Here is a 27,105-nt window from a genome sequence, read left to right as displayed (position 1 = left end):
TTAGAGGTATAGGAACTAATGTTAAGAAATTAACCTGCCGCCAAACCGGTTTGGCTCTGTGGCTAGAGCGTCGGCCTGCGGACTGAAAGGTCCCAGGTTCGATTCCGGTCAAGGGCATGTACCTTGGTTGCGGGCACATCCCCAGTAGGAGGTGTGCAGGAGGCAGCTGGTCGATGTTTCTCTCTCATCGAAGTTTTTAGCTCTCTATCCCTCTCCCTTCCCCTCTGTAAAAAATCAGTAAAATATATTTAGAAAAAAAAAAAGAAATTAACCTGCCCAAGAATGCATAGCTAATGGAACCAGGACTTGAATCTCATTAGGTCTGACTCCAGTGTTCATACTTTAATCTTCTATACTTCGTACGTAGTGAAGTTTTAATGTGTCAGAGATGGGCCAAATCACCCAGTATGTGATTCACTCATTCATTCATTCATGAATTATTTATTTATTCATTCAACAACTTTTTTTGAACATTCACTGTCTACACTTTTCCAGGTGCTGTGAAAATCCAAATAGAAATCATGCCCTCAAGGAATGTGTCTACCAGGGACGATTTAGATATAGAAATAACTGTGACATGAGGTATACAGGGGTAAGAGCTATGAAGCAGATCCCATTTTTAAAAAAAGTATTGTACTTCAGAAAAAGGAGAGGTGAAAACACTAAAAGAAGGTGTTATTTCATCTGAACCTTGATAGATGGAAAGGATTTAAGTGTGAGACAACAAGAAACTAGAGAGTGTAAGGTATTTCAGACTGAGAGAGGATATAGGAACAAAGACCCAGAGGGGAAAGTTAGAAAAAGGAAGTCATGGAAAGCAAGAAAAGAATTTTAAGAAATGGTAGCTGGAAGTAGAATGCTATGGATGTGTTACTTGCCACTGACCAGAACGTATGCTTGTTTAATCACAGTTAGCCTCTCGTGCATAGTGCTACATTCTCCTTCCTCCCATCTGGCACCTCTCCACACATGAGTGCTCAAGTTCTTTGAAAGAGAAGAAGCTTCCTTATAGGTGGGGAAAACATATTATCCCCATTAAAGGATTAAGAATCACTATTAAGGAAGAAAGGTTAAGGAGAAATCTGTTCTTTCAGGAAGCTTTTATTAAGATCCTATTATGTCCCCAGAACTGTTAGATGCTAAGAGTATTTTTAAAAATAATGTGCCACTTTTGCAGGTGTCTCTCTTTCTCCCCCCCCCCCCCCCCGCCTTCTTTGCTCTCACCTCTACAGAAATGGGAACTGTCAATCTTTCAAAATTGCCAAATTAATGAATTAAAAATACTACATTATTGCGTTATTTTGAACTTCTTAAGTATTAATGAAGTTGAGTATCTTTTCAGGTGTCAGGCTGGTTATATTTTTGGTAAACTAATTGCTGTCAATGTCTGGGACTTTACCTGTTCAAGCTAATAAATTTGCCTGTCAGTGGTTCATGGGTTCTGGCAGAAGACATAAGACTCTTGAGTCAGAAACAAAGAACATTATTGCTCACAAGCAGCATGAGCATCACGTTTGCAATGGTTTCTCTTGCCGCCAAGTCCAAAGAGGGCAAAAGCTGAAGGGCACCCAGGGGGATGTTATGCGTGGAGTCCATAGGTGACTCAGCTGAGGAGCAAGGAGCTTGTCACCCACCTCTTTCAGAGCACACCTGCTCTTGGTCCTAGAAAGAGACTACCTCATCCCCGCCTGGTTGCTCTCTGCAAACACAGCCTGTGAAATGGTCCCAGTTAACAGATTTCAGGGCCCTGCATCCTTTGCGTAATTAGTAAGAATATGCAGAGACGTTTAAGTCCCATGGCGAATTGCCTCTTCCAACAACTGCCATTGTTATTTTTCTATGTGCTCACTTACCATCTTACTGATTTATAAGAGCTCTCTGCTATTACAACAATTATTCCCAGGTCTATCATTGACTATACTTCTACTTTGTTTTTGTTTTTTTTAATCTTATTTCATCGATTGTGGGGGTTTTACAACCGTGAGTTCCAAGCCATGCATGGGAAAAGGATGCCCTATTATGATAAAAATATCAACTGATTTTTTAAATTTTAATCTTTTAGTTTTTAGCCTTTAACATTTGGTCCTTTTGAAATTTACTTTAATTCAGGAATGATGTAGGGACCCACTTTGGTTTTACCAAATGGCTAGCCAGTTCTTGCAACCTCTTTCCCCTACTTGTTTGAGATGACATCTTTATTACATACTAAAATGTATTGGTGCTTACATCTTATACTATTTTTATTCTATTCTTTTAATCTATTTCAGTGGTTCTCAACCTTCTGGCCCTTTAAATACAGTTCTTCATGTTGTGACCCAACCATAAAATTATTTTCGTTGCTACTTCATAACTGTAATGTTGCTACTGTGATGAATTGTCACGTAAATATCTGATATGCAGGATGGTCTTAGGCGACCCCTGTGAAAGGATCCTTCGACCGCCAAAGGGGTCGCGACCCACAGGTTGAGAACCGATGATCTATTTGGATGCTACTACTACAATGTTATCTTTTAATTACTCTCGCTTTATAATACACTTAACACCTGGTAGAATTTGTCCCCCATTGTTTCACTTTCACTTACAAAGTTTCTTGGCTCTTATCACATTTGTTTCTTTTTTGCATCCAAAGTGTTTTATTGGGATGATTCCCCACTCACCTTGCTTCAGGTGCTTTTAGTGCTGCTTCCTTCTGAAGGAGCATCCTCTGCGCGCCTTGCTTTTCCTCCTGTCAGCTGACGGAGGGTGCGGAGCAGCCAACACGCAAAATGACCGTTTGTGCAGGGCCAGACACGGTGGTGATGTTACAGCATCCTGGGCGTTTCACATCCAGGAAGTAGAAACTGGGGCTCTGCACCTGGTGCTTCTTGCTTTCTCTTCTCCTCTTCTGGAGAGGGATGGAGGACATCCTTGGCGAAGGGCATGTTGTCCTGGGGAGGGCATCACCACCGGAAGAGCTCACATATTCTTAAATGGGTCTCTTAAAATAAAATAGGTAAACAACATGAATAGAAGTATTCACTATAAAGAAATTATGAACTACTTAACCCTTTTTAAAAGTCTTATAATGCTGAAACTTCTTTGAAGGTTTAATTTGCACTTTAACAAACATAGCAGCATAGTTCCCATTTGCACCCTCTGAAACCTTTTTTATTTTCATATAGATTCCTTGCAGTTTGGAATACTGGGATGAACTCCAGAAGGTTTTTGTTGCATTTCGAGAATTCAGTCTGTCTGAAAGCAAAGTTTGTGAACTGCAGTTGCCAGATGTCAATCTTGTGAATGACCAGAAGACACTGGTATCCTCGGATCTTTGGAGAATTGTCTTGAACAGCAGTCAGAACGGAGCTGATGACCAAAGGTAACTCAGTGGAAATGGAATAGAGGCATTGTGTTGGGGAGGCCATCGTTGTCATCTTATCTGGTGACCCCTCACTTAGCGGCTAGCAGTTGTATCTGCCTCAGTTACAGATGAACCAGGAAGCAGAGAGAGCTGGTGTTTCAAATATGTGTACTAAAACTCCTGTTTTGCTCATACTAAGCCTTGACTAAGAACCTCTTCCTTAAATATAAAAAGTGCAAAAAACAAACTACTAAAAGAATCCAGTCATCCTGAACCAAAAAATATAGAAAAAGAGCCATATATACCTCACAATTTGTATAATGATAACCTTAGGAAATTGGAAGGTGAGGGGAATGGATAAATAGATTGAATTGTTTCCTTCTAAAAAGATAACTTTTGGAAATAGTTCCTTCTTAAGTGGTTTTTAGAATAACTCTAAAAGACAAACCTCCAGACATTAGAAAAACTTGGCTAGCCAAAATAATATACCCAAAGGATTTCTAATAGCCAAACTTTTATTTAGCTCTAGTTTCGGTTTGGTCACATCAGTCTCTAGAGCAGCCGGGGGCAAACTACGGCCAGCGGGCCGAATCCGGCCCGTTTGAAATGAATAAAACTAAAAAAAAAAAAAAAGACCGTACCCTTTTATGTAATGATGTTTACTTTGAATTTATATTAGTTCACACAAACACTCCATCCATGCTTCTGTTCCGGCCCTCCGGTCCAGTTTAAGAACCCATTGTGGCCCTCGAGTCACAAAGTTTGCCCACCCCTGTTCTAGAGCTATAGAGGCATCCTGACCCATGTCCCCAGAGCTTCCTGTCCCACACTCCTACAGGACACCTGGTTCCTGGCAAAAAGGGCCCAGATTGGCCCCATTTCCAGTGTAGCCTCAGCATTTCCTCTTCACGCGCCCATAAAAGAAGTAACCGCATCACACGCAGTGGAGCGTGCCTTTGCCCATGTGATGTTCTGTGGACAGTGGCCTGTGACCCCCTCCTGCTGCCCATTGTTTCCAGTGTCCTGCCTTCCAGTTCTCCTGATGGAGGAATCTTACTCCTTTTATATAATCCCTCCTTTCCGCCCCCACCCCCCCAAACAGCATCTGACACTAACAGAGAGAAAAGGAATCCACCATTCAAACACCCTGAAAATCAACTGTTTTTTCTGTTACCTTTATTTTTGCCCATTAATGTACGCCTTTAAAAGCTCATAATCATAGTACACCATTGGATATTCTGATTTTTACTTTATATTTTATAGCGTTTGAATGCTCTCTCTCTTTTTTATTAATAATAATGTATGCTCATTGAAGAGTTCATTGGAAAGTATGACACTATTCCATGCATAATTATATCACTGTGAAATAACCTATTAACATTTTAGTCTGTTGCCTCCCAGTCTTCTTAATTGATGACTTTGTATGCTTAATAATAATATGTTTCATACTTTATATATTCTATTTCTAGGTCATTTGGGCTCTTCAAAAATAATTACCTTTCTCAGAGGGTACCCAGTAATAATATGATTAGTGAAATTGTTTCAGAGGAGTGGGGTCTTGATTTTACCTGTATGTAATGCAGCAATGAAAAGAACACCCATCCTGTGAGAATTAGCAGATGGATGGAAAGATTGCCTAATCTAAGTATAGGTTACCTAGTCAGAAATGAGGAAACCTCAGAAAATAGAACTATGTGTAATAAAATTTACTGTCAGGTTAGAAATCATTTCTTGATTCTAATTATGAAAGAATGCATTTTCATTATTGAAAGGAGCATTTTAGACAAGGTTAATTCCTCTGAATCTGAAACATCCATAAAAATTACTTTTGTGGTAAGCTTAGCACTACAGAAATGTAGAGTCTTTGGGGATTGGAAATTTATGCAGACAATCAAATTCAGGCAATTTTTCACCAAGCTTCTGACACTGTAAGCACAGATCTTTTGCCCTCACCTGGGATTTTTCAACTTACCTAATATTTCACAATTGATCTTGCTTTAAATTGTTTGAGATTAACTATTTTTCAGGTAGAAACTGATATTAATGAAACTGAAATTTAAAAAGTTGGTTTAAAAGTCCACATAATAAAACACTATTAAGACATTTTTCAGAATGTACAATAAATAAATTTCACCCAATTTCTAGAAAGAAAACATAAGTGCTTTGATGAACGTCAGCATTTGATTATGAAAGAAACTGCTACAGTTAGTTCCAGTATATTCTGTCACTAGAAATCTAGAACTGGACAAAAACTTGACACTTTTATAATAAGAGATGGTCTTATAAGTAACATTTTCTTTGGTTTGAGAAGGATATTCATCAGACTGTACATTACTGAAGAAAGAAAAAGTTTGTAAAGAATAACTCCCATGTCCATAGTTATCATAAAGTTGCAATAGTGTAGGCAGCTCAGTGGTACAGCATCACTGTACCTGTGCAGTGGAAGCACTGCTTAGTGGAGAATTTCACATTAGAGGCCGGGCTCCAAGGCCTGACTCTCTTCCCAGCTAGCTCTTTGGCCTTGAGAACCCGATTTCTAAGCTGAGGCCTTAAGGGATGAATAGGCGCTAACTAGTCCCAAGAGGAGCTAGTCTTTAGCAAAGAACTGGAGACAAAAGATTCACACTCTTATACCTGGTCTGTTTATCCCATGCAGGTGTATGATCTTTAATTCAATCACCGTATATGTAATAATTACATTCCACTATTGTAACTAATGGTTTGCTTGATCATATGAAAATGAGTGATGAGTAATGATTATGGTGGGGTTTTTTAAGTTAGCATTTGAAGTAGAGTTAAAGTCAAGCTTAGGTTCCACAATAGTCTTGGCCTTTAGGAGACTTCTCTTTGCTGTGCACTGGACCGGAAGCAAGAGATATGACCTTTAAGCCCTGATCAGATATCCATTTCAGCCACTTGTTTTTAATCTCATCGTCTATGTGTTTGCCCACACCCATTACTGAAGCCTAAATAACCCCCTCTATCAGGCCCCGACAAGAAACAGAAGGCTCACTCTGACTGGAGGATTGAGGAGAGCTGAATGAAAAGACTATTTACAAAGGTCCACGTGGGTAGGTTTAAGGGATGGAGCTGGGAACCCTGGGGAACCATCCACTCTTAGGCCTAAAGGATCCAGGTGACGGAGCATTATTACCAAAACTAACCCCAAGCAGGTACTTTGCGTAAGAGAGGCACAGCAATGTATGGAGATACTGCCAAGGAGTCAGGGGAATACGACCCTCACCCTCCTCTTCTGTGGGCACCTCCCACTGGCCCAATCAAAGGACAAAGCAGCTTGTTTGGGGGTTTTTTTGTTTTTTGTTTTTATATATTTTTGTTGATGTCAGAGAGGAAGGGAGAGGGAGAGATAGAAACATCAACGATGAGAGAGAATCATTGATCAGCTGCCTCCTACAGTTCCCCAACTGGGGATCGAGCCCGCAACCCAGGCATGCGCCCTGACTGGGAATCTAACCATGACTTCCTGGTTTATAGGTCAATACTCAGCCACTGAGCTACATCAGCTAGGCAAAGCATCTTGTTGATATAGTCCAGGGGCAAAGAAAAGGATGGGGAAGAGTAGAAAATGGATCTAGTGGGCAAACAGAACACAGGCAGCAAGCACACATTCTGTTTGGAATTTACAGCTTCTTACCCATGACTCGTCCCAGGAGGGAAACGAGGGAATGGAGTGGTACCCACTCTCAGGCTTTGAGCCTCCCTGGTAGGTTCCCTGGGTTTGGTATTAACGAGATGTCTTCTGATGGACCAGAACAACTTCCAACTTTGTTTCCCCTCTTATCCTCGCCGACATGATAACACCCAGAGTATGTGATAAGCGAAGTCACACACATCCCAGGCATGTATGGAGCACAGTAATATCCGTGCAGACCTGATATGTATGTCCAGCCAACATTTACACGTTCTGTGATCATCTAAACTCTGACCACCTGTGCCCCGGCTGTGGTCGTTCGTTGTCCTTGCATGGTCATTTTCCCACAAGGACTTGTTATCCCCGCCCCCAAAATGCTGGTTCCTAGAAGACATTCTGGCAAGAGAAATGGCTTAAGGTGTGTGGCTATTTCTTCAGCACTGAAAAGTGAAACTCTGGTGAGTGTTTTGGAGCACTTCCATCTTTGGATGTGCCCCCAAAAACCATTCTCTTCAGGCCCTAAAGAGGCCAGGAAAGAAGTCACTGTCAGCTCGTAGTCGGGAATCCCGAGACTGGCCCGCAGCTTTTCAGCGAGGAGTCGATGCTTTTCCTTTCCCAGAGCCCTGATTCTTGCCCAATAGGTGGGGAGGAAGCAGAGAGAGAGCGTCGTGAAGGGCAAGTCCCTGGATTGTTTCTTTTCTCCACGGGTTGAACATTCTACCAGAAGGTGGCCGGGGCCTCCAGATATGGGTCCCCTCCACGGGGCTCCCAGGGTCCGCACTCTCCGATCAACCTAAATTCCTTGGGTACCATTTTTAAAAACCTTTAGACTTTCATAAACGATTCAGACATAAATCCTGACATTTGGAACTAATTTGTCACCTATGTTTCTAGTCATCCCGTGATATAATCCAGGATTTATCCAGAAAATTCCTTCCCAGGGCTAAATTTATCTTTGCCTTTTCTCCCTTGGGTAGAAGGAATGCTTGCATTTTACCCAAGTGTCTTTTTGAAGCCTTTTTCCATTTCCTTTTAGTTGGGGGTTGAACTGTATGTAACAACCCCTCCAGGGAGTTGGCCTTTTGCAAGGGAGTCCTTCTCCATACACATTCCCCAAGGTTCCCCGTGCTCCTCAGGTCACACCCTAAGTTCTGGGCTGATGCTGCCAACTCAGTCTGTGTGGCATGGTGCTTACTCTCTGAACCCGGGCGATCTCTCTGCCTGTCCCTACCTCCATCTCTCTGTCGTCTCTTTATAGGCAGTCCTTTCCCTGAGGGCCCATCTAAGCCTGCTTGTAAGCCACAGGTTGCAGCCCATTAGTGGGTGATGAAATCAATTGCAGTTGGAATTTTTTTTTAATAAAAGAGAAAGTATCAGTGTAAAAAGGACAAATGTTATATAACTACACTTATATGAGATACCAAGAATAGCCAATTTTATAGACAAAATAGGATCGTGGTTGCCAAGGAATGAGGGAGAGGGGATGGGGAATTATTGTTTAATGGGTATAGAGTTTCATTTTGGGAATTCTGGAGATGGATGGTGGTGACAGTCACACAACAGTGTGAATGCACTTAATGCCACAGAGCTGTATAGTTTTAAATGGCTAAAATAGTAATTTTATGTTATGTATATTTTACCCCAATTTTTAAAATATCAGTGTCATATTTTCAGTAAACCTCCTACCCCTTCCTTCGTTTTAATGTGTACCAGGCTACAATAAAAGCGTATTTCTTATTTTGAGTTAGAGTTGAAACATTTTTAAAATGACAGCACTCTCCCAGCCTGGGCAGAGCAGTGTCTAAGAGGCAGTGTCTGAGACTGCAGTGTCCCTGCAGGAGGAGGAGAGCATTTAGGTCAGTGGTCGCCAACCTTTCGGACCTCACAGACCACCAGTGGTCCTCGGACCACCGGTTGGTGACCGCTGGTTTAGGTGAGCCAGCGTGTGAGAGACAACGCTGCATGGAGGTGAATGTCAGTGTGCGTGTGAGGTCCCTCTTGGGAACTAACGGTAAACACCAAGGATTCATATTGAACTGAATAACCAGCACAGTACCCTGTTGGCCAGCCAGAAAAGGGGAGGGTTCTATTAAGTGCTAGACTTTATGCTCCCAGGAGACTCTGGGCAAGGAGACAGGAGAAAGTTCCACTTTAGGAAATTGGGGGGGTCGGGGGGGCGTGATGGCCAGCTCCTGCAGACACAGGATGCGGTCATTCCCTGCCCCTTGGCCTTCGCCTCAGCGGGGAGGAAGCGGTTAGTGGCCCTGATGAAAAGGAAAGCAGCTGCACCCGATGACTTGATTGTGCAGATAGGCTGGCAAGCCTTTCAGGTGAAGGTTGTTATCCACGCACTGTCCTTCTCGAGATCGACGTAAATCAAGAGGCAGAAACGCAAGATGGACTCCAGCCAGAGAGAGCTCGCCAGCGCTGGGCAGCGGGCAGAGGTGGCATGCACCTACCGAGGAAGTTTCTGCAGGAAAGGCTCGGGTGAAGCCTCTCACAGGAAGTTAGCAAACAGTTGGCAGAAATGTCTGGTGTCTGCAGCTCCCTCAACTCGCCAGCCTCTGAAGGTAGGAAGTGCAGTAGGTTATTAGCTAATGGAAGATGACGGAAAGCTCTCTGACGGCCAATTTCTGAGCAGTCACCAAGATCCAAACACAAGGGACCCAATGGCTTCCGGACCCACAACTATGTTATGTGAGTGAAGGCACAGTTCCACCCGTGTGGACGCTCTGTGTCCCTCATCTCTCAGTGTCTCCAGTGGGAGCTGGTGCAGGTTTCTGTAAGTGAAGAACAAGGGCTTGTGCTCTTCCAGCCTTGGCAGAGGTCACCTTACAAAGCTCGGGTGCCCTGACCGAGCAGATCCCTCACCCACGCTGCACCCTGGCTCCCAGCTCTCCTTCTCCCCAGCTTTTTCTTCTCCCCAGCTTTTTCTTCTCCCCAGCTTCTCCTCCCCAGCTCTCCTCCCCAGCTTCTTCTCACCAGCTTCTCCTTCTCCCCAGCTCTCCTTCTCCCCAGCTTCCCCTTCTCCTCAGTTTCTCCTTTTCACCAGCTTCTCCCTCTCCCCAGCTTCTCCTTCTCCCCAGCTTCTCCTTCTCCCCAGCTTCTCCTTCTCCCCAGTTTTTCCTTCTCCCCAGCTCTCCTTCTCCCAAGCTCTCCTCACCAGCTTTTCCGCTGCCTCTCTCAGTACTCAGCTGAAGATCTGCACCCCGAGCATCCACATGGTTCACCCCACACCATCTCGCGTTCCTTGTTTCCACTCTGGCAGCTCTTCTGACTTTCCTGTCCGTGGGTGGTGGCTGTTGTATAATGTTTCTAAATGTCCACATATTTTATATCACCAGTCAGACTGAGTTCTTGGAAAACCAAGGATTTATTTCTTTAGTTTTTCCTGTCGAAGTTCTCCCTAGGATACTGAAAATCACAGTGTTACTTCGCGAGGCTCCTCATGGATTGGGGAGCCAAGCTACCATAACTGCAGAGGAATTTTGGGTTTGGGAAGAAGGGCGTGGAAGACAGTGAGAGGGACATGGGCAGCATCACTCAGCATGCACAGTGGCCAGGCTGCACCTTGCCCCTCACAACCCCCAGCTCTCGGCTTCTACTGGCACGGGGGCAAGGCAGCGAGGCAGCGTGTCCCCCTGCACACCAGCAGCCACTACTACAAACGTCTTCCCTCATGCCGACGCCCTCACTATTCCTGCTGGTCAGGTTTACTTGTGTGAAATGGTGTGAAGAGGATGGGCAAGTGAAGAGAGGGCCATGCAGGGTAATGATCCTGGGTCCTTCTGATCATGGTCAGGACTGTGTGGCACTTCGTACAGCATTCAGTGGGTGTTCAGTAAAGAGTGCTGACTAGTTCACATGGGGACATGGATGTGGACAATCTGCAGAAGTGAAACATTTATGGTGACACTGAAAGTATTGGGTGTTTTGAACAGCAGTCATGCTCTGAGTTGTGTTGATCTTAAATTAATGTGAGAGCAAATTGTCCATATGTTACATGAGATGTAGATGGGGAAAAAAAATTGGGTTGCAGAGATGTCAGCATGGCCTGGGGTTTGAGGAATGGCTTTGAAATTTTTCTGCTAGTAGCTCATAGGGACTAATCACATGACCTGAATGTTTAAAAACAACTAATTTATGTGAGTAAATACAAAAGATTTGATAACATTGACTATGGGATTATCTGTACTAGCTTTAAGAACCCTATCGAAAGACATTTCACTTACATGATATTGGGAGATTTAGGTTATTGAACTTCTTTTTTCTCTTCTTTCCCATAGCTCTGCAAGTGAATCTGGTTCTCAAAGCACTTGTGACCAGCTTGTAACTCCAACGGCCCTGGCTGCCTGCACCCGGGTGGACTCCTGCTTCACCCCATGGTTTGTCCCATCTCTTTGCATTTCTCTCCAGTTTGCTCACCTGGAGTTCCATCTTTGTCATCACTTGGATCAACTAGGCACAGGTACTCTTCATTTTAGCATCAGAATAACATCCACTTAATACTCATTGTTTTGTCTTGTGGGTTCTCAAGACACAATTCATCTGTTTTTACCCAGATAATTTCTTTTGAGGAAATAAAAAGTTTGGGAGGTGTTTCCATTCTGTGCACTAGAGTGTTAGTGATGTTACAAAGTGCTGTGATTGCTAATCACTTCCCCACCCAGAGGTCCTCTCTGCCGACCACCACCCACACGCTGGTGAAAGGCGTTAGAAGTGGCCTCATTTCCCCTAACAGTGAGCTCTGGCAATGTTATTCTGAAGTTAACTTCATATAACAGGTGTGCCTCTTACTTTTGAGCTGTCTTATGAACCTATTATATAGGTTACTAATTGTATTGAACTGACATGATTTTGCATGTTTTCAATAGGAATTTTCAAGCAAGTTACTAAAATTGCAGGTTTTGCTATTATTCCAATTAGATCTTTTTGAAAGAAATACATGTTTTTGTTCTATATCCTGACCCATTACATTAATGGCAGATAGATTCCAAAAATGCTTGATATCACCTTATTTTAAAAGCATGACTACATTCTACAAAAGATTAGCAATTTCTCCAATAATTTGAAGGAGTAGCACTTTTAGAAGCTTGTACAGTCAAAGATTAAATTTCCCCACAGCCCCAAAGTGGCCTTTTGTAGATTTGCTAATATTACATGTATTATTCCTCAAAGCCTTTACCAAACCTTTTCTAGCCAATACATTTTATTCAGGAATTAGGTTTTCAACCTACATGTAATGGAAAAAAGGGGAAAAATCAGATTAAAACTAAACACAGCTGCTGTTAAACATCTTGCCTTTTCAGCAAAAATGGAGTTCAACCTGATTTGTCTAACTCTCTGAGTCATGACTTTGCTTTTGAGATTTGGTGGGTAGATACAGACACTTCCAAGAAACTCTCCTCAAATATTTTCCTCCTCTTCATTTTCTTTCTTGTCTCTGTGATCAAAGTTTGCCTGTGAAACTGACTGTAACCTTTGGAGAAAATATGTATTTAAGAGGCCTTGTTGGTTGAACAAACCAGTTTTGCTTGCAAATATCAAATGGCAGTTCAGATATTGCATTATCTTCAGGAGAACGTTTAAATTTATTAAATATCCAGTGTTGAATTCAATAACCAAAAACCGAATAATTTAAACGTCATCTCTTTATTTCCGTAAAGCACAGGCTCATCTCAATTGCTGCTCTTTTCCTTGCTTGTTTTCCAACAGCTCCGCCGCCCTACCTACAGCCATTTGTTTCCGATAAAAATGTGCCACCTGAGCTGGAGTACATGATCATTTCCTTCCGAGAGCCACACCTGTATCTCCGACAGTGGAGCAACAGTTCCGTCTGTCAGGAGATCCAGTTCTCAGCCCACGCAGACTGCAAGCTTCTGGAGTGCAGGAACGTGACGATGCAGAGCCTGGTGAAACCCTTCAGCATCTCTGGACAGATGGCCGTTTCCAGCGATGCAGCAGAAAAGCGGCTCGACTGCACCGTCATCGTCGATTCTATGTTTGTAAACTTCGGGCAGCACGCGGTTCACTCCCTAAACACTGCGGTGCAGGCTTGGCAACAGGTACGTGCACCCGAGACCATGGACAGTTCGTCCACGTGTGAGCTCTGACGAGGCACTCTGTGATCACTTCTAGTGATAAGCATAAACTCCAGTGTGAGAGAACAAAGAGTTTGATGGGCACCATCATATTTGGGACCTTCTCTGTTTGGGCTAAGTGCTGCATAAAAGCTTTAGAGGATATGGGTTCTCTACAGATGCATAGGAGAACATGCCCACATTTTTGTGACTAATGTACCACATCTGTGTGGAAAGTAACATATTCCCAGAAATAGTTTTCAAGTTTTATGGCTCTAGTTTGCCAAAGCTTCAGCTCAGCTATGTATCAAGTTGTCTGAGCACCCATTGCAGACTGAAGGACCTGTGGGCGTGCCTCTCTGATAATAAGCCTTCCATCTTTTCGCAGAGGAAACGTGTGAGCACGGGGTGGGCTTAGTCTTTCTCCTATGACAGTCTGCCATTTTGAGTCATTAAAAAGCACTTCATAATGGATTTTAATTTGAATGTTTGGACGATAATATACTCAGTGATTTAAGAACAAATCACTTCCTCTTCTCTTTCTGATAGTCAGCATAATATTATATTTCCATAAAGTTCGTGTTGCTGCGCAAGCTGAGGCACTTCCCACCTTTTGTGTATGTTACGTGCAGTTGTGTGGAGCCGGCTCCCCAAGAGAAATGGTCCTCCATCCCGCACTGACCTCACATGGGAACAGGCACAGTGCAGGGGGAGGGGCTTGAGTCCTCGGGCATCAGAATCTTATGGGAATAAACTTTCCTTTATGTGCACAAAGACCTATACAAGACTAAGGAATTAATTACCTAACATGGCACTACAATAGCAAAGGGAAAGAAGATAACACATCTGTTTTATATTTTAAAATTCCTTTTTAAGGGCATTCCATGGTTTTCTTGTTGCAAAGGACATGCGTAAAATAAGAGCTAGTGTGATCTAAATCTTTGCAGCTGGTTCAAATAGCGATGTGAAAAAAACTTTCATGGCTCCAATTTCTGTTTTTTGTCATATTTTGAACAATGCATTTAATAAAAAACAAACCTAGAAAACATAAAAGAGTCATTGATAGAGGACTTAAACGTAGGATATTTTTGTCTTGGTATCGGGGCCATTATAAGGGGACTCGTGTGTAGCAACTACTGCAAAATGGCCTCCAGAAATCCCAGTTCCCTCTCAGGGTGAAAATGTTCTCTTAGACACAGGCATACATGTAAATAACACAGTGCATAAATATTTAAATGTTTTAAACCACATCAGAGTGTGAATGACTGGCTAGCCCAGTGCCTTGAAGGAATATTCTGAGGGTTTTTTTTTTTTAATGGAATTGTATATTTGATTAAGTAGAGCCATATGTCACATAGCATATTGCTGACAGGTACATTCTATGAATAGTTGGTTCTGATTTACACAGGGATTTGGCAATGTTAACATGAGCCACAAGCGGATATACTTCTGTAATTGTTGCTGTAATTTTCTTGTTTCCTCCCGTGTCAAGGGTACTTGCCACCAAGTTTTAATGTGGTAGGCATCTAACCCTGTGTATTCTAAAGTAAATACAGAAATGCACAACTTCAAAATTATAGGACATGTGACATTGAAATGGGCTTATAAAGGGTTATTAAGTTCATTGTTTCTAAAATATTCAGAATGTGGTTTATCCCCTTTAGAGGGGAAACTTAGTTTCCCAACTTGGATTTTATTGTGTGTATAGTGATCTATACAGTGTAATAGTTGCCCATGAGAAATATGAATTTAATAAGCAGGATATGTTGAGTTCTCCACATACTTTTTATCAGATTCATCTCTGAGACAAGTCATTTGTATCCAGTGTAGATGGACCAGACAGATGAAACATGAAACAATTTGGCCTTTCACCTTTAGGTCACAAGTTCAAGATTAACAGAAGCCTTCATTAGTGTCTGATTTCTCTGGTGGTAGTTTTTTGTTGGTTTTTGTTTTTTGTTGTTGGGTTTTTGGGGGGGTTTTTTTGGTAAATAATGTCTTGTGAAACCAGCTTAAGGACCCAAAATGACATTTGAAGTTTGCTTTTTATTTTTATGTCACATTCCCACATTTGAACAAAATAGCATTTAAAGGGGATTTTTATTTAAAAGTCAGGCTTATACTCATGTGTCTTATCTTACACCAAAACGATATCTCTGTTTAACTACAAATGCCTACACAACACTCCAACGCAAACTTTAAATGTAAATAAGCCACCTTTTAGTTACACATCTGAGTGAACATTCTGAGGGTAAGCCTCTGGAAGTCATATGAAATGTGTATGATCTTTTTATACCAGAATTTAAAACAGTCCAAGAAATGCCTAAGTGTGTTGCAGTTATAACGAGCCCACGCTGAAGGAGCAGTAGGGAAACAGCTCCCTGAGGACTGTGAGTATTCTTTAGAAAAATGTAAACAACCCCCTTGTGTTCTTTCATTTACATTTTTTCCTAAAACTCTCATCATTTATGAAAGGTCAGTTTTCAGAGATGAGGAAAGTAATATGATTTTTTTTCTACTCAAGCCCCATCTGGTAACTTAACCTCTGTGTCCCCGGCGCAGAGATCCCAGTTCGTTATGAGAACTGAATTCCAACCTTGGGATGTCTATCTAGGTGGGAGTTTGGCTCATATCCTGTCTTCATGTTTGTGCTCTTGGGCCTAAAGGAGAGGAAAACTGTTTATAAGGAGAGCAGCTTGTGTTGCTTACATAATGCTAAATGGAAAAACCATTAGGACTAATTATACATGGGACTCCCGTTTGATTACGAACCTTATATAAGGTGCAGAAGAGAGGATTGGATTGGATAGGATGGACTCGAACAGGAACAGGCGGGACACTCAGAAGAGAAAAACTGCTGGAAGAAAATTCATCGAAATGTTAATCGCAGTTAGAGACTTTAAAACAATCCAGACTTCCTGTATTTTCTAACTTTTCTATTGTGAGCATTTATTACAATTCATACTTTTAAAAATTGAACTTCTATATTTGTTTCATAAGTTTTTATTGAGTATTTTATGTGTCAGGCATTATGCTGAGAACTAGAGATAAAGTTATAACTAGCACAGACTGATTCCTGCCCTTATGAAGCATGGAGTCCAGTGATGGAGACAATATTGAACCCACGGTCACACAAACAATTCCTTAGTCCCAGAGGGGTCATTCTGCAAAGATGGAGTAAGACGCGAGCATGAAACAGGGCCCTGATGTGGGGAGGACTCAGAGGCTGCTCCGAGGACAGAGCCTGGACACAGGCGCCTGAAGGCTGAGTGGAAAGAGCTTGTCGAGCCAGGAGGAAGGATGTGGAGGCAGGGGACAGGCACTGAGGCAGGAGAGTGATGTGTTGGGTGAGCTGAGCGTGGTCAGGATCATGTGGGAGGACCTGAGAGGGGCTGTCGGAGCTGGGCTGTTGCTGGGCTGTTGTGAGCAAGTGGAGAGGAGGTCGGATGTGGCAGGGCCAGGACGTCTGGAACCTGCTGGCAGGCCATGAAGTCGCAGCTTGGGGTTAAAAGCCGCAGCCGAGAGGGTTCTGGGAGACAGCAGATAACTGCTGTTATCATCCCTTTGATACTGAACAGAGACTGTTTCCGTGGTTAGTGTGGCTGTCCAGCAAGGTGGCGCGCCAGGAGCAGAGAGGTTTGGTGGGAATGGCTGGGTGATAGAGCGAGGGCTTGGGAGTCCTCAGGGGTGTCTGGAAGGAGCTACCTCAGCGCCTCTTCACCAGCTGCAGCCACAGAGCACTGCCCCCATCTGGGGACTGGTGGGTGACGAGGATTCCTCCTCCCAGGAACTGCTCTGGGTGAGTTCTAGGTCAGGTCCTGGTCTGGGCTGGATTCAGGTGGGTTCATCCATCCACTTGGCTTCAGGCCTCACCATCGCTAACTCCCTGTGCTCGTGAGGATTCAGTGAAACGGCAAATGACTGCGTGTGGCATTGTGGCGTCATTTACATCCACAGCCAGGAAACAGGCCGACGGAGAAGCATGTTACCTCCCATTGTCTGCAAATTGATGGGCTGGTTTATACTTTTTTTCTTGCATTCTCAAGCATCATTTATTTAGCTTTTCTTTTCGTTTACCCAAAGCATACTTATTGTTTATTAAGCCATAACCTAACCAGAGTAAGAACAGAAATTCTCTATCACTTTGCCAGTGTTTTACTATAACAGCAACCAGGGGAGACACCACTAAGTTGAAAAGGAGGCCTAAACACAGGAGCCCATTACTAATTTGCTGAGCCTTCACAGGTTCATGGGAGACATTCGCTGATTGAAGACTATCAGCTGCAACAGACAGCAACACCTGTTTTTTAGCTAACATACTTCTCTTGAAAACTGCACTTGGCTTACCCGACTCTGGAGCAGGTCTGTTTTGTGTGTGCAGCCTCTTAACAATAAAGGGAAACTTGTGGTTTTATTTGCATCTCTCCCTGAGCACATTTACACACACACACACTCTCTCTCTCTCTCTGTCTCTCCCCACCTCCCTCCCCCTTAAGGGATCTGGGGACGTATTACCTAAAAGATCCTTACTTTCTGTAGGGTACAAACTGTGGCTTTGTAATTGGTCTTGATTGCCGAGTTGAGAAGGCCAGGAACACGGTAATTCTAGCCGCCAGCACTCTGCTCAAACACGTGCACTACCCAGCCCAGCGTTCTCTGTAGGATGTTAATTCATTTTAAAATGTTAAAAGTTTGAGGGATCTCATTGTTCTTTTACTCTTCTGTGTCTATGATTTATTTTGCAGGAGTATAAGTCAAAACATATTTTTGGACCGTGTAAGATCTCTTTAAGGTATTTTTGGTGCTTGTCCTGGAAGTATAGAATCCTTTGTATACACGAGCTAATGACAGCAGATCCTTGAGCGTTCCTGCGTTGTAACAATCGCCACTGGGCAGACAGCTGCCAAACATCTTGCAATTAATCTGATGCACGTTGGCTTTCCTATTCCTTTTCTTTCAGAACCAATGCCCTGAGGTGGAGGAGCTGGTCTTCAGCCATTTTGTGATCTGTAACGACACCCAGGAGACGCTGCGGTTTGGCCAGGTGGACACTGATGAGAACGTCCTGCTGGCGAGCCTCCACCGTCACCAGTACAGCTGGCGCTCGCACAGATCCCCACAGGTATGTGAGAAGCAGCTCACAGCACAGCGATCGTTAAGGCCGGCGGTTCACTTGTTCTGCAGTTGTGTGCCTGTGTCTAGCTATTTCTCCTTTTGGGTGGGTCTCCCAAGGACCCACATCAGCCACACCTGACAGGAACCCAGAAACGTTGAGAGGTGGGGGCACGGTGTTCCCAGCGTCCCTTGGAGAGGACGCTCTCCCGGGAGCACGGGCGGTGGAATGGCACCATGGCCACGAGACTGAATCTAGACGTAGGTGCAGATCCTGGCCGGGCGTGACCTTGCTTTACTTCCCACACATCAGCTTTCTCACATGTAACACGGGGATAATATCAGTAACTGTTTCATGGGATGGTGAGGACTAAATAATAAATACGTATAAGGCACCAAACAGTGTTTGATAAACTGTAAGCATTATGCGTTGGGTATTATTATTATTCATTTGTTTATTCAGATGTTTTAAAATATATTTTTATTGATTAGAGAGAGAGAGGGAGCGAGAGAGAGAAACATCAATGATGAGAGAGTATCATTGATTGGCTACCTCCTGCACGCCCCCTACTGGGGATAGAGTCTGTAACCCGGGCATGTGCCTTGACTGGGAATCGAACCGTGACCTCCTGGGTCATAGGTCGATGCTCAACCACCGAGCCACGCCGGCCGGGCTATTTATTCAGATTGTTACCGTGTGCCAAGCATGTGCCAGGCACTGGGAGTTCAAAGGTAATCCTCGCCTTCTGAGGGACAGCTCCCGGTCTGTAATGAAGTGAGCAGGACAACAGAATATGCCCAAGGGAGCACTGAGGAGAGACATACCAAAGGATGTCTGTTTTCCAAGTAGTGTAATTCCATTTTCCTGTCACATTCGATGGGAATAATTAGAGGGATGTGCCCCGGAGGGATAATATGAGGGTGAATTAAACACAAAGATGTGGTCTTAAATGAGTCAAAGAAACCCTAGGAAGTGCTCTCAGGAATAACGTATTTCTAACACGCGGGGTAATAAGGAAACTGTCTGCTTGTGATTAAAAGAAAGTCATTAAATTAGAGAACAAGTTTTCCCATCTGGGACCAGCTTCCATAGACCGGCTTCAGGACATGCTATGCCCTCCGGCTGCCGCTTGCTCTCCCTCCGCCCTCCCCCAGTAGCTAGAATTCTTCCTTGCTGTTTCATGAATTGCCACACTCTTACTATAAAGTTTGGAAATGTAGCTGCAGTACAATCCTTATTTAAGTATATTGTTTATCCAGTTCTAGTTAATTTGACAGGACATTAAAACTACAAAAATCCTTTTTAGTAAAAAGTTCTTACAGATATTTTTCAAATGATATAATATTGCACTCATAATTTTAGAGTGAATGACATGCCCTTATTTTCAAATTTTCCTCTTGAGAAATTTCCGTGTTAGAGAGTTTTTAAGTCGTTTGGTTATTTGCCTCTTACAGTTAAAGGGTGTTTTGTTTATTTGTTTTAAAATTAAGTTCCTTTTTATTTTGTTTCTTATTCATTGCAAAAGTGAGAACATACAGATATATAGACCAAACAAAAAAATGACCACCTATGATTCCAGCCACCCAGACAACCTGGGTTGATACTTGTTGTCGCCATTTAGAGTTCTGAAAGGTTTCCATGGTGATTGCATTCACAGCAGTGAATTAGCAGTGGCAGGAAGCAGGCCTCTGAGAAGCTGCGCATGGGCTATCGTCCACTTGTAAACGGCAACCAAGGGGTCCGGGCTGCCTGTCACTACTTGAACCAGTTCAGCAGAGACGGGATTGAATGGTATATGAGCATTTATTCCAGTAACACCACTGGTACGGGAGAGCAGCAGGTCATCCACGAAAATCTGCTCTGCATCCCACCCCCATCCCCACCCCGCCAGTTGGCTGGTTATATACACACGAGGGAGAAGATAGCTACATGCAGTTGGGAGCTCCAAGTGTAACAGGGTAAGGGGAGGGTAAAGTCTGCAGTCCGGCCTTCAGGAGCTCAGAATCCGATAAGGTGGCTAATTTGTGATGTTATAGCCAGCTCGGCCCGTTCCTGGGACCGGAGAATGGTCAGCGTCCCTGAGGAGGTCAGGGTCGGGGCACAGCAACCAAATCAAAGCGTGTCCTGTCCTTGGTCTGTTCTCAAAATGCATTTTCTGAGTCATGGACCCATCGAAGCATCTTACCTTTTTACAGCCTTGCTTCATCCTCCAGTTCCCCAAGGTCAGTAAGGAAACTTCTCATCTATAGTCAGTGAGGTGAATAATTATCAGACAACGGTGGCTCTGTTCTCACTACATGCCCTTCCCCACTATCACACTGACTGTACCTGTCGCCTCGTCCCCCATTCACACACAGCTGCGGGCCTCAGGAAGTGAAGCAGAGGCTTACTGCCCCTCACAGTCCCCTAAGATGCATGGACCACCATGGCCTGTTGACCCTCAGGGTTCCCCGGACACAGGAGCCCACGTGGGAAGGGAGATGGTGAGAACAGCTGGCTCGGTGGTATATGAGCCGGCTGTTCTGTGATCACCCTTCCTGTTACGGGCATACAGTGGTGGGTGGAAGGAGGCCAACGGGAAAGAATGGACGGCCACCGCGGCCTCAACACCTTTCACGTTAACGCTCTTGCACGTTCCAAGGTCTTTTTGTATTTATCACTAATTTTGTTTTCACAGTATCCCTGTGTGCTTTGTGTCATTTCTTATGCATATTTTTAGGCAAGGAGAAAGCTAGAAATATTAAGCTAAGATAGCAGTAGAGTTGGCATCCCATATGTTTTCATTCTCAGTATAGTGTTATTTTCAAAACGTTGTCAAACTCTCCTAGGTTTTGGCAGCATGAATTGTCTGTTAGGATAGCCAAGCTGTGAGGCTTTAAAAGAAGGGCTTGGAAATCACTGTCTAATACTCCACTTTTAAAGCTAGACTAATGGGGTTCTTAGTCCAAGTAGGAACCCTTACAAAGCCTTAACTGTATTACCAAAAACAAATAATGTTTAATGACAAACTGGAGACATAAGTAAGACAGGTGTCTATTAAACTTTTTTTCTTTTAAATCTGTAACTGCAGCCTCTGGACACAAATTTTAGAATAAGCTGTGTTCATTATAATCTTAGGCTAAACTTAGATCAGATTTCTTAAAAAAAAAAAAAAATGACAACAAGCAGTAAACCACAGTGGCTCTCTCCCACACCCACGTATGCTGAAGGAAGTGTGTTTTAGGATCCTCTGAAGCCAGAGGTCTTACTGGGCCCATGGGGTCTTCATGGAATTCCTTCCATCCACAATCACAGATTCTGCTGTGTTCTAATGAGAGGTTCCATCTGAGGATCAAGAAAAACTAGCCACTTAGCTTCAAACCACACCTGGAGGTAGTCATAGCTTCGCAAGTGAGCAAACTGTTCTCTTTTCCAGGCTCCAAGTCACATCCTGCATTGCCCAGCAGGCGTGGTTTCAGGAACATTTGTGTCTGCAGCTTATGCTACCTTGGGTGTTAGTCAATTCATAGTCGCAGGGAGGATTTCTAAAGTTCACAGAACGTAACTCCACCAAACAATGCAGCTTGGATTGCAGGGATCAAGAGAGTGGCAGTGACACCTGGAAAGGTTTCAAAGAGGTCAACATGCCTTAGAACCACACAGGAGGTTGCTAACAACAGTAAGTCCCAACAGGATGAGCAGAAACACGGAAATCCAAAGCTGAAAAACCCTTTAGAAATGAAAAGCTAAAGACTCTCCTTAGGGTTTCCAGCACATGCTCTGAGGCAGAATCGCTTAAAATGCTGGTTATTCCACAACAGTTGCTACCTTAAACAATCGGAGGGAGAACAAAACTATTTCCTAGGGAATAATTGAATCTATTCAGCTGCACAGCCATATTTGCCACCACAAAGGGCCCTAAATATCCCAGCCCAGTAGACTTCAGATCAGGTTGTATGGGTACAATAACCGGCGAGGGATTGGTCTTCAAAGAAGTGCTTCACATTCTGTAGAGGTCACATAGGGACCGGAAGTGTGCGTGTATGGAGTCCTTCCCCAGAATACGGGCAGTTCAGAGGCAAGGGAAGCGATGTTTAATTTACCAAACCAAATATAGTGACATTTCCATCAACTGGGAGGATTTGTGTATAGTCTGTTTAAGTTAACATCCTTTTTTTTGTTTAGTTCCTTTTTAAAAAAAAACTTTATTGTAAACCATTGACCCCTTCTAGCCCACCTCAGCCCTTCACACATTATTATCTGTGTCCATGGGTTATGCGTATATACATACAAGTTCCCACCCACCCCCGCCTTCCCTCTGAGTTAAAGTCCTTTACTGGTTAATAGAGAGCACTGTTGGCTAATTAAACTGCTTGAAATAGGAATGCTTCTACTTCATACATAAGGAACTACATTTGCTTTTACCCCTATAACATGCACAACGTATAGATTGTGCATTGTTTTTGGAATTGCAGATTTCCAAATCTCAGTGACTTCATGTTAATAATCAAATCATCAAGCAGTGTGAAAATGTGCTATAGACGGATCTAAAGAAAATAATAAAATGCTGCTTCAAAATGGATACCCTAGAACAGTGATGGCAAACCTTTTGAGCTCGGCGTGTCAGCATTTTGAAAAACCCTAACTTAACTCTGGTGCTGTGTCACATATAGAAATTTTTTTATCTTTTTTTTTTTAATATATTTTATTGATTTTTTACAGAGAGGAAGGGAGAGAGATAGAGAGTTAGAAACATCGATGAGAGAGAAACATCGATCAGCTGCCTCCTGCACATCTCCTACTGGGGATATGCCCGCAACCCAGGTACATGCCCTTGACCAGAATCGAACCTGGGACCTTTCAGTCCGCAGGCCGACGCTCTATCCACTGAGCCAAACCGGTTTCGGCGAAATTTTTTGATCTTTGCAACCATAGTAAAACAAAGATTTATATTTTTGATATTTTATATATTTAAATGCCATTTAACAAAGAAAAATCAACCAAAAAAATGAATTCAGAGGTGACATGCGTGTCATAGGTTCGCCATCACTGCCCTAGAAAGTTTCATAAGCTCATGAAAAATAGCAGATATTTAAAAATGCAAAATATAACAAGGTAAGAATTAGTTTGGAAGAGCAGAAGAGGTGCCCATTAAAGCATCAGATTTAGTAAAGAAAATAGAAAGCACACATTAAGTCAGAGGCCGGCCTCCGTCTCCAGTGTGGGCTTTCAGGGCCGCAGTCTGCGTGGCAGCTACTCAGCTCTGCACAAAAGCAGCCGTAACGAATGAGCATGGTTGGGTCCAATAGAATTTATTTATAGACGGTAAAATTTGAATTTCAGTAATTTTCACACATCACGAAATGTTCTTTTGATTTTTTTCAACCATTTAAAAATGTGAAAGCCATTCTTAGCTCACAGGCTATATGAAAATAGACGCTGCACCAGTTTGGCCCACATGCCACAACTTGCCAGCCCTGCTTTACGGCCTCCCAGTTAACAAAATTCAATACACTAGCAGTTTGATATTAAATTATTTTTACTCTGATCTAAATGGTATTCCTGTCACTTGAAAACTTGGTAAAATGTTTCAGAAAGTAAGGAATGATAAGTAATAGTTTATACCTAACACATATAATCAACCTGTACTCACCCCATAGTAGTAAAATATTTTTATTGTACTCTTTCTAGGCCTGTATAGATCAAAAGTTCTCCAGTTCTCTTTTGCATGTAAAAATATTTCAGAGTGAAATCTGATCATTTTTCTCTTATCTAACGGGGAAAATAATGGATTTCGAGTATTATCTACTTATTTTATGATAATCTCAACTGGCAGTTTCATTAACTAGATTATATTTCTTACTCAGTTACCACTCTCCTTTATTCATTTAATAAGTGCAAGTACTCATATATCTAGAGAAAGACATTCCTTGCCACAGTCACAATTTAGAAAATTTAAAAGCAGACTTAGGGAAGGAAATACACTGTGTTGACAAAACTTTCAAATTGATTAATTTTTTCAGATGTTTGCCTCTTCTGTTACATTGTACATGGCATGCATATTACAGTTTATTTAGAGGACATTCTTACACATTGAAGGTGAATGTAATTAATGCTTCCTTTCTACAAAGCAATTGGTAAGAAGAGTCAAAGCTATTAAAATCATCATAGCCTACTCTCAGGAAATAATTCAAATTAAAGCAAAGGTTTATACATAAAAATGTGTATCACAATTTAATTTTTATAGTATCAAAAAATTAAAGACCATTATGTTCACTTTGAGGAAAGTTAATTAAAAATCTGGCATACCTATAAGATTAACTGTTATGGGACCTCTAAAGTTTACATTGAAAGGGGAAGTGCTACCATATTATAGCAGTCAGAAAAGCAGAATAAAGGTTCTGCATTTACAGAATGGCCCTTACAATATACGAACAAGGCAAAGAAAAATAAGAGAAGGAGATGCGTGAAACTCTTACCAGTGGTTGCCTCTGAATGGTGGGTTAAGGTGATATTTTTCACTCTATTACACTTTTATATACTTCTCAACTTTTTAAACAAGAGGTATAGATTATTAAATTGGAGAGAAGTTAATTTAAGCATCCTGGAAAAAATTATATGCAGACTAAGTCGGTGGCAAGTGTAATGATATATTAATTAAATAATTAAATAATGTTTTCTTTATTTCTCCTCATCTGAACTATTACAATAGTTTTTCTCAATTATTCTTTTAGCTACAGCTTTGCCCCCATGCCAGTCTATCTGCAGATTACTTCTTGAGTAATGTTTTGATTATTACACTTTTCTATCCAAAATTTTTCACAGCCTCTCTGACCATCTATTCAATATTTCCAAATTACATGGCATCTAAAGGCCTTCCTCAGTCTACTCACAAGCCCCCCTGTTTGCCATTATTTCTCTCTCACTTATTATTTAGTTCCCCTCACTCCTGTTCATTTGTAAATATGTAATTTTCTTCTAAGGAACTTATTGTCTAGCTAGAGGCCTGGTGCACGAATTTGTGCACAGGTGGGGTCCGGCTGGCCCGCTCCAATGGGGAGGGGGGCGATGGAGAGAGGGGCTGGCCAGGGGGAGGGGACAAGGGTGGTTGGCAGCCTGACCCCGCTCCCTGGTCAAATTCCTGGTCAAACACCCGGTCAAGGGGACAATTCACTTATTAGCCTTTTACTATATAGGATGAGGGAATCAGAAGAGTAAACAAATTATTATAGACATGATCAGTATCAGAATATTATTGCAGTAGTTCTAGACAGGGAGAAATGATGGGGAATTGAAGTAAAACACTAACATAGGGGGGGAAAAGCAAGAGATAATTCTGGGTGGGCCTAACTTAATGAGGTAAAAGTCCTAAAAGAGCATTTGGCCCCTTTTGTGAGGCGAGGGAGACACACAGGCTCTTGCTGGCCTTGCAGAAGCAGACTGCCTTGTTGTGACTGCCTATGCAGAGGGCCGTGGGCAGGACACTGTGGGAAGCGCCCAGGACTTGAAGGAGGCCCTAATCATATATCCGTAAGGCAATAAACTTTGCACCAGCCTGAGTGATACTGGAAGGGGATACTTCCCGAGTCGAGCCTCCCGATATGAATATACCTGGGTTCCACCCCTAAGGTTACTTAGCTGTGTAAGATTGGGCAGTTTCTTAATTCCTTGGAGCTTCAACTTCCTCTTCTGCAAAAATAAGTGATATCTCATGAAACAATATTAAGTGCCTAGTAAAGAACTCCGCTCTCTGTAACAAAAGGCTCCTTTCCCTTTTCCCTTTCTTACCAGATATCCAAGTGGCCATTGAACTTAAGGGTCAGGAGCTCAAAAGAATAGTATGGCCTAGAGGTTAAAAAGTTGGCCTATCATCAGTGCCTGCATAGCAGTGGATAGAGAGAAAAATGCTGAGGAGAGAGTGCCAAGAGGACTTTATTAGTTATCTCTTGCTGTAGAACAGTGTACAGTGGTGGCACAGGCATCAGGTAACTACTGTAGACACTCCCATTCATAAAAGGAGGAAACTGGAGAAGTAGATCTGAAATCCAACCAGATTAATGTTGGAAGTTTCTTGGTTAGAATCATTCATACTTCTGCTTGGGAATAATTGTCTATGGCTCATGGCTTCAGACCCTCGGCCCAAGCCTCTGAGTCATCCATCCTTTTCCACGGAAAGTATCCTGTGTCCACACGTCATTGTTTTCTCAGGCTGCTTTCTATTCCTAGAATTTTGAAGATTCAAAGGCCTCTTTACATTTTTTACTCTCTTTGTTTCTTCCATCTAAATTGGCAGTGTTTCTGCCAATATAATTCTTTAAACAATTTTGTGGGTTTCTTATTAATCTTTCTTTTATCTTTTCTTAATAATTTTTGAAGTAATTAACTGCTTAAATTAAACATAACAAAATACTATGGGGCTTATAAATTGCATAGAAGTTAAATATATGACAACAATAGCACAAAGGACTTAAAAGAGGATAAAAATTTATATTTTTGTAAAATACATATTCATATTTTAGTTGATGTCCACCATTGATATGTTTTCTATTTGTCCCATCTCTTCTTTGTTCCTCTGCATTTCTCTTCCTTCTTTTGAATAATTGGGTATTTTTTAATATTCCATTGTCTCTAAGAAGAATTATGCCTTGAAAATCTTCATGAACATTATTTATATTCTCTCTGCTTATGTCTTAATTACCAGCAATATGCTGAATCTTACGTATTACTGACTGGGCCATATTACTTACCTTTAGTTTTTTATGTTTTCCCATCACCATTTTCCCCTTAATGGCCGCCTCCACCTCCACCCTAGAGAAAATCACACCCATCTATCTCTTCAAGATTATTTCTTCACCACTGTGCGATTCTGCAGACACTGCTGAGGGGCATCACCCTTATGTGGCTTAGAAGCCTGTGGTTTAAACAGCTCATTGAGACACAG

The 27,105-nt window shown here is 42.5% G+C and overlaps 1 protein-coding gene and 1 pseudogene across 3 annotated transcripts in view; one reads left to right on the top strand and one right to left on the bottom strand.

Annotated features, from left to right (window-relative positions):
* VPS13B (vacuolar protein sorting 13 homolog B) overlaps positions 1 to 27,105 on the top strand; it is a 626,384-nt gene that overhangs the window by 527,013 nt on the left and 72,266 nt on the right. For all 3 annotated transcript variants that reach the window (XM_059672116.1, XM_059672115.1, XM_059672117.1), the window contains exons 39-42: positions 3,162 to 3,358; positions 11,279 to 11,460; positions 12,708 to 13,057; positions 18,033 to 18,194. In XM_059672116.1, the coding sequence (XP_059528099.1) occupies positions 3,162 to 3,358; positions 11,279 to 11,460; positions 12,708 to 13,057; positions 18,033 to 18,194 (891 nt within the window). The remainder of the gene's footprint in view (positions 1 to 3,161; positions 3,359 to 11,278; positions 11,461 to 12,707; positions 13,058 to 18,032; positions 18,195 to 27,105) is intronic.
* LOC132220086 (leucine-rich repeat-containing protein 28-like) lies at positions 9,089 to 10,673 on the bottom strand (annotated as a pseudogene).

This window comes from Myotis daubentonii, chromosome 17 (assembly GCF_963259705.1).
Source record: "Myotis daubentonii chromosome 17, mMyoDau2.1, whole genome shotgun sequence".
NCBI classification, from domain to species: domain Eukaryota; kingdom Metazoa; phylum Chordata; class Mammalia; order Chiroptera; family Vespertilionidae; genus Myotis; species Myotis daubentonii.
The sequence above is the reverse complement of the archived record's forward strand: the minus strand, read 5'-3'. Positions and strand labels throughout refer to the sequence as shown.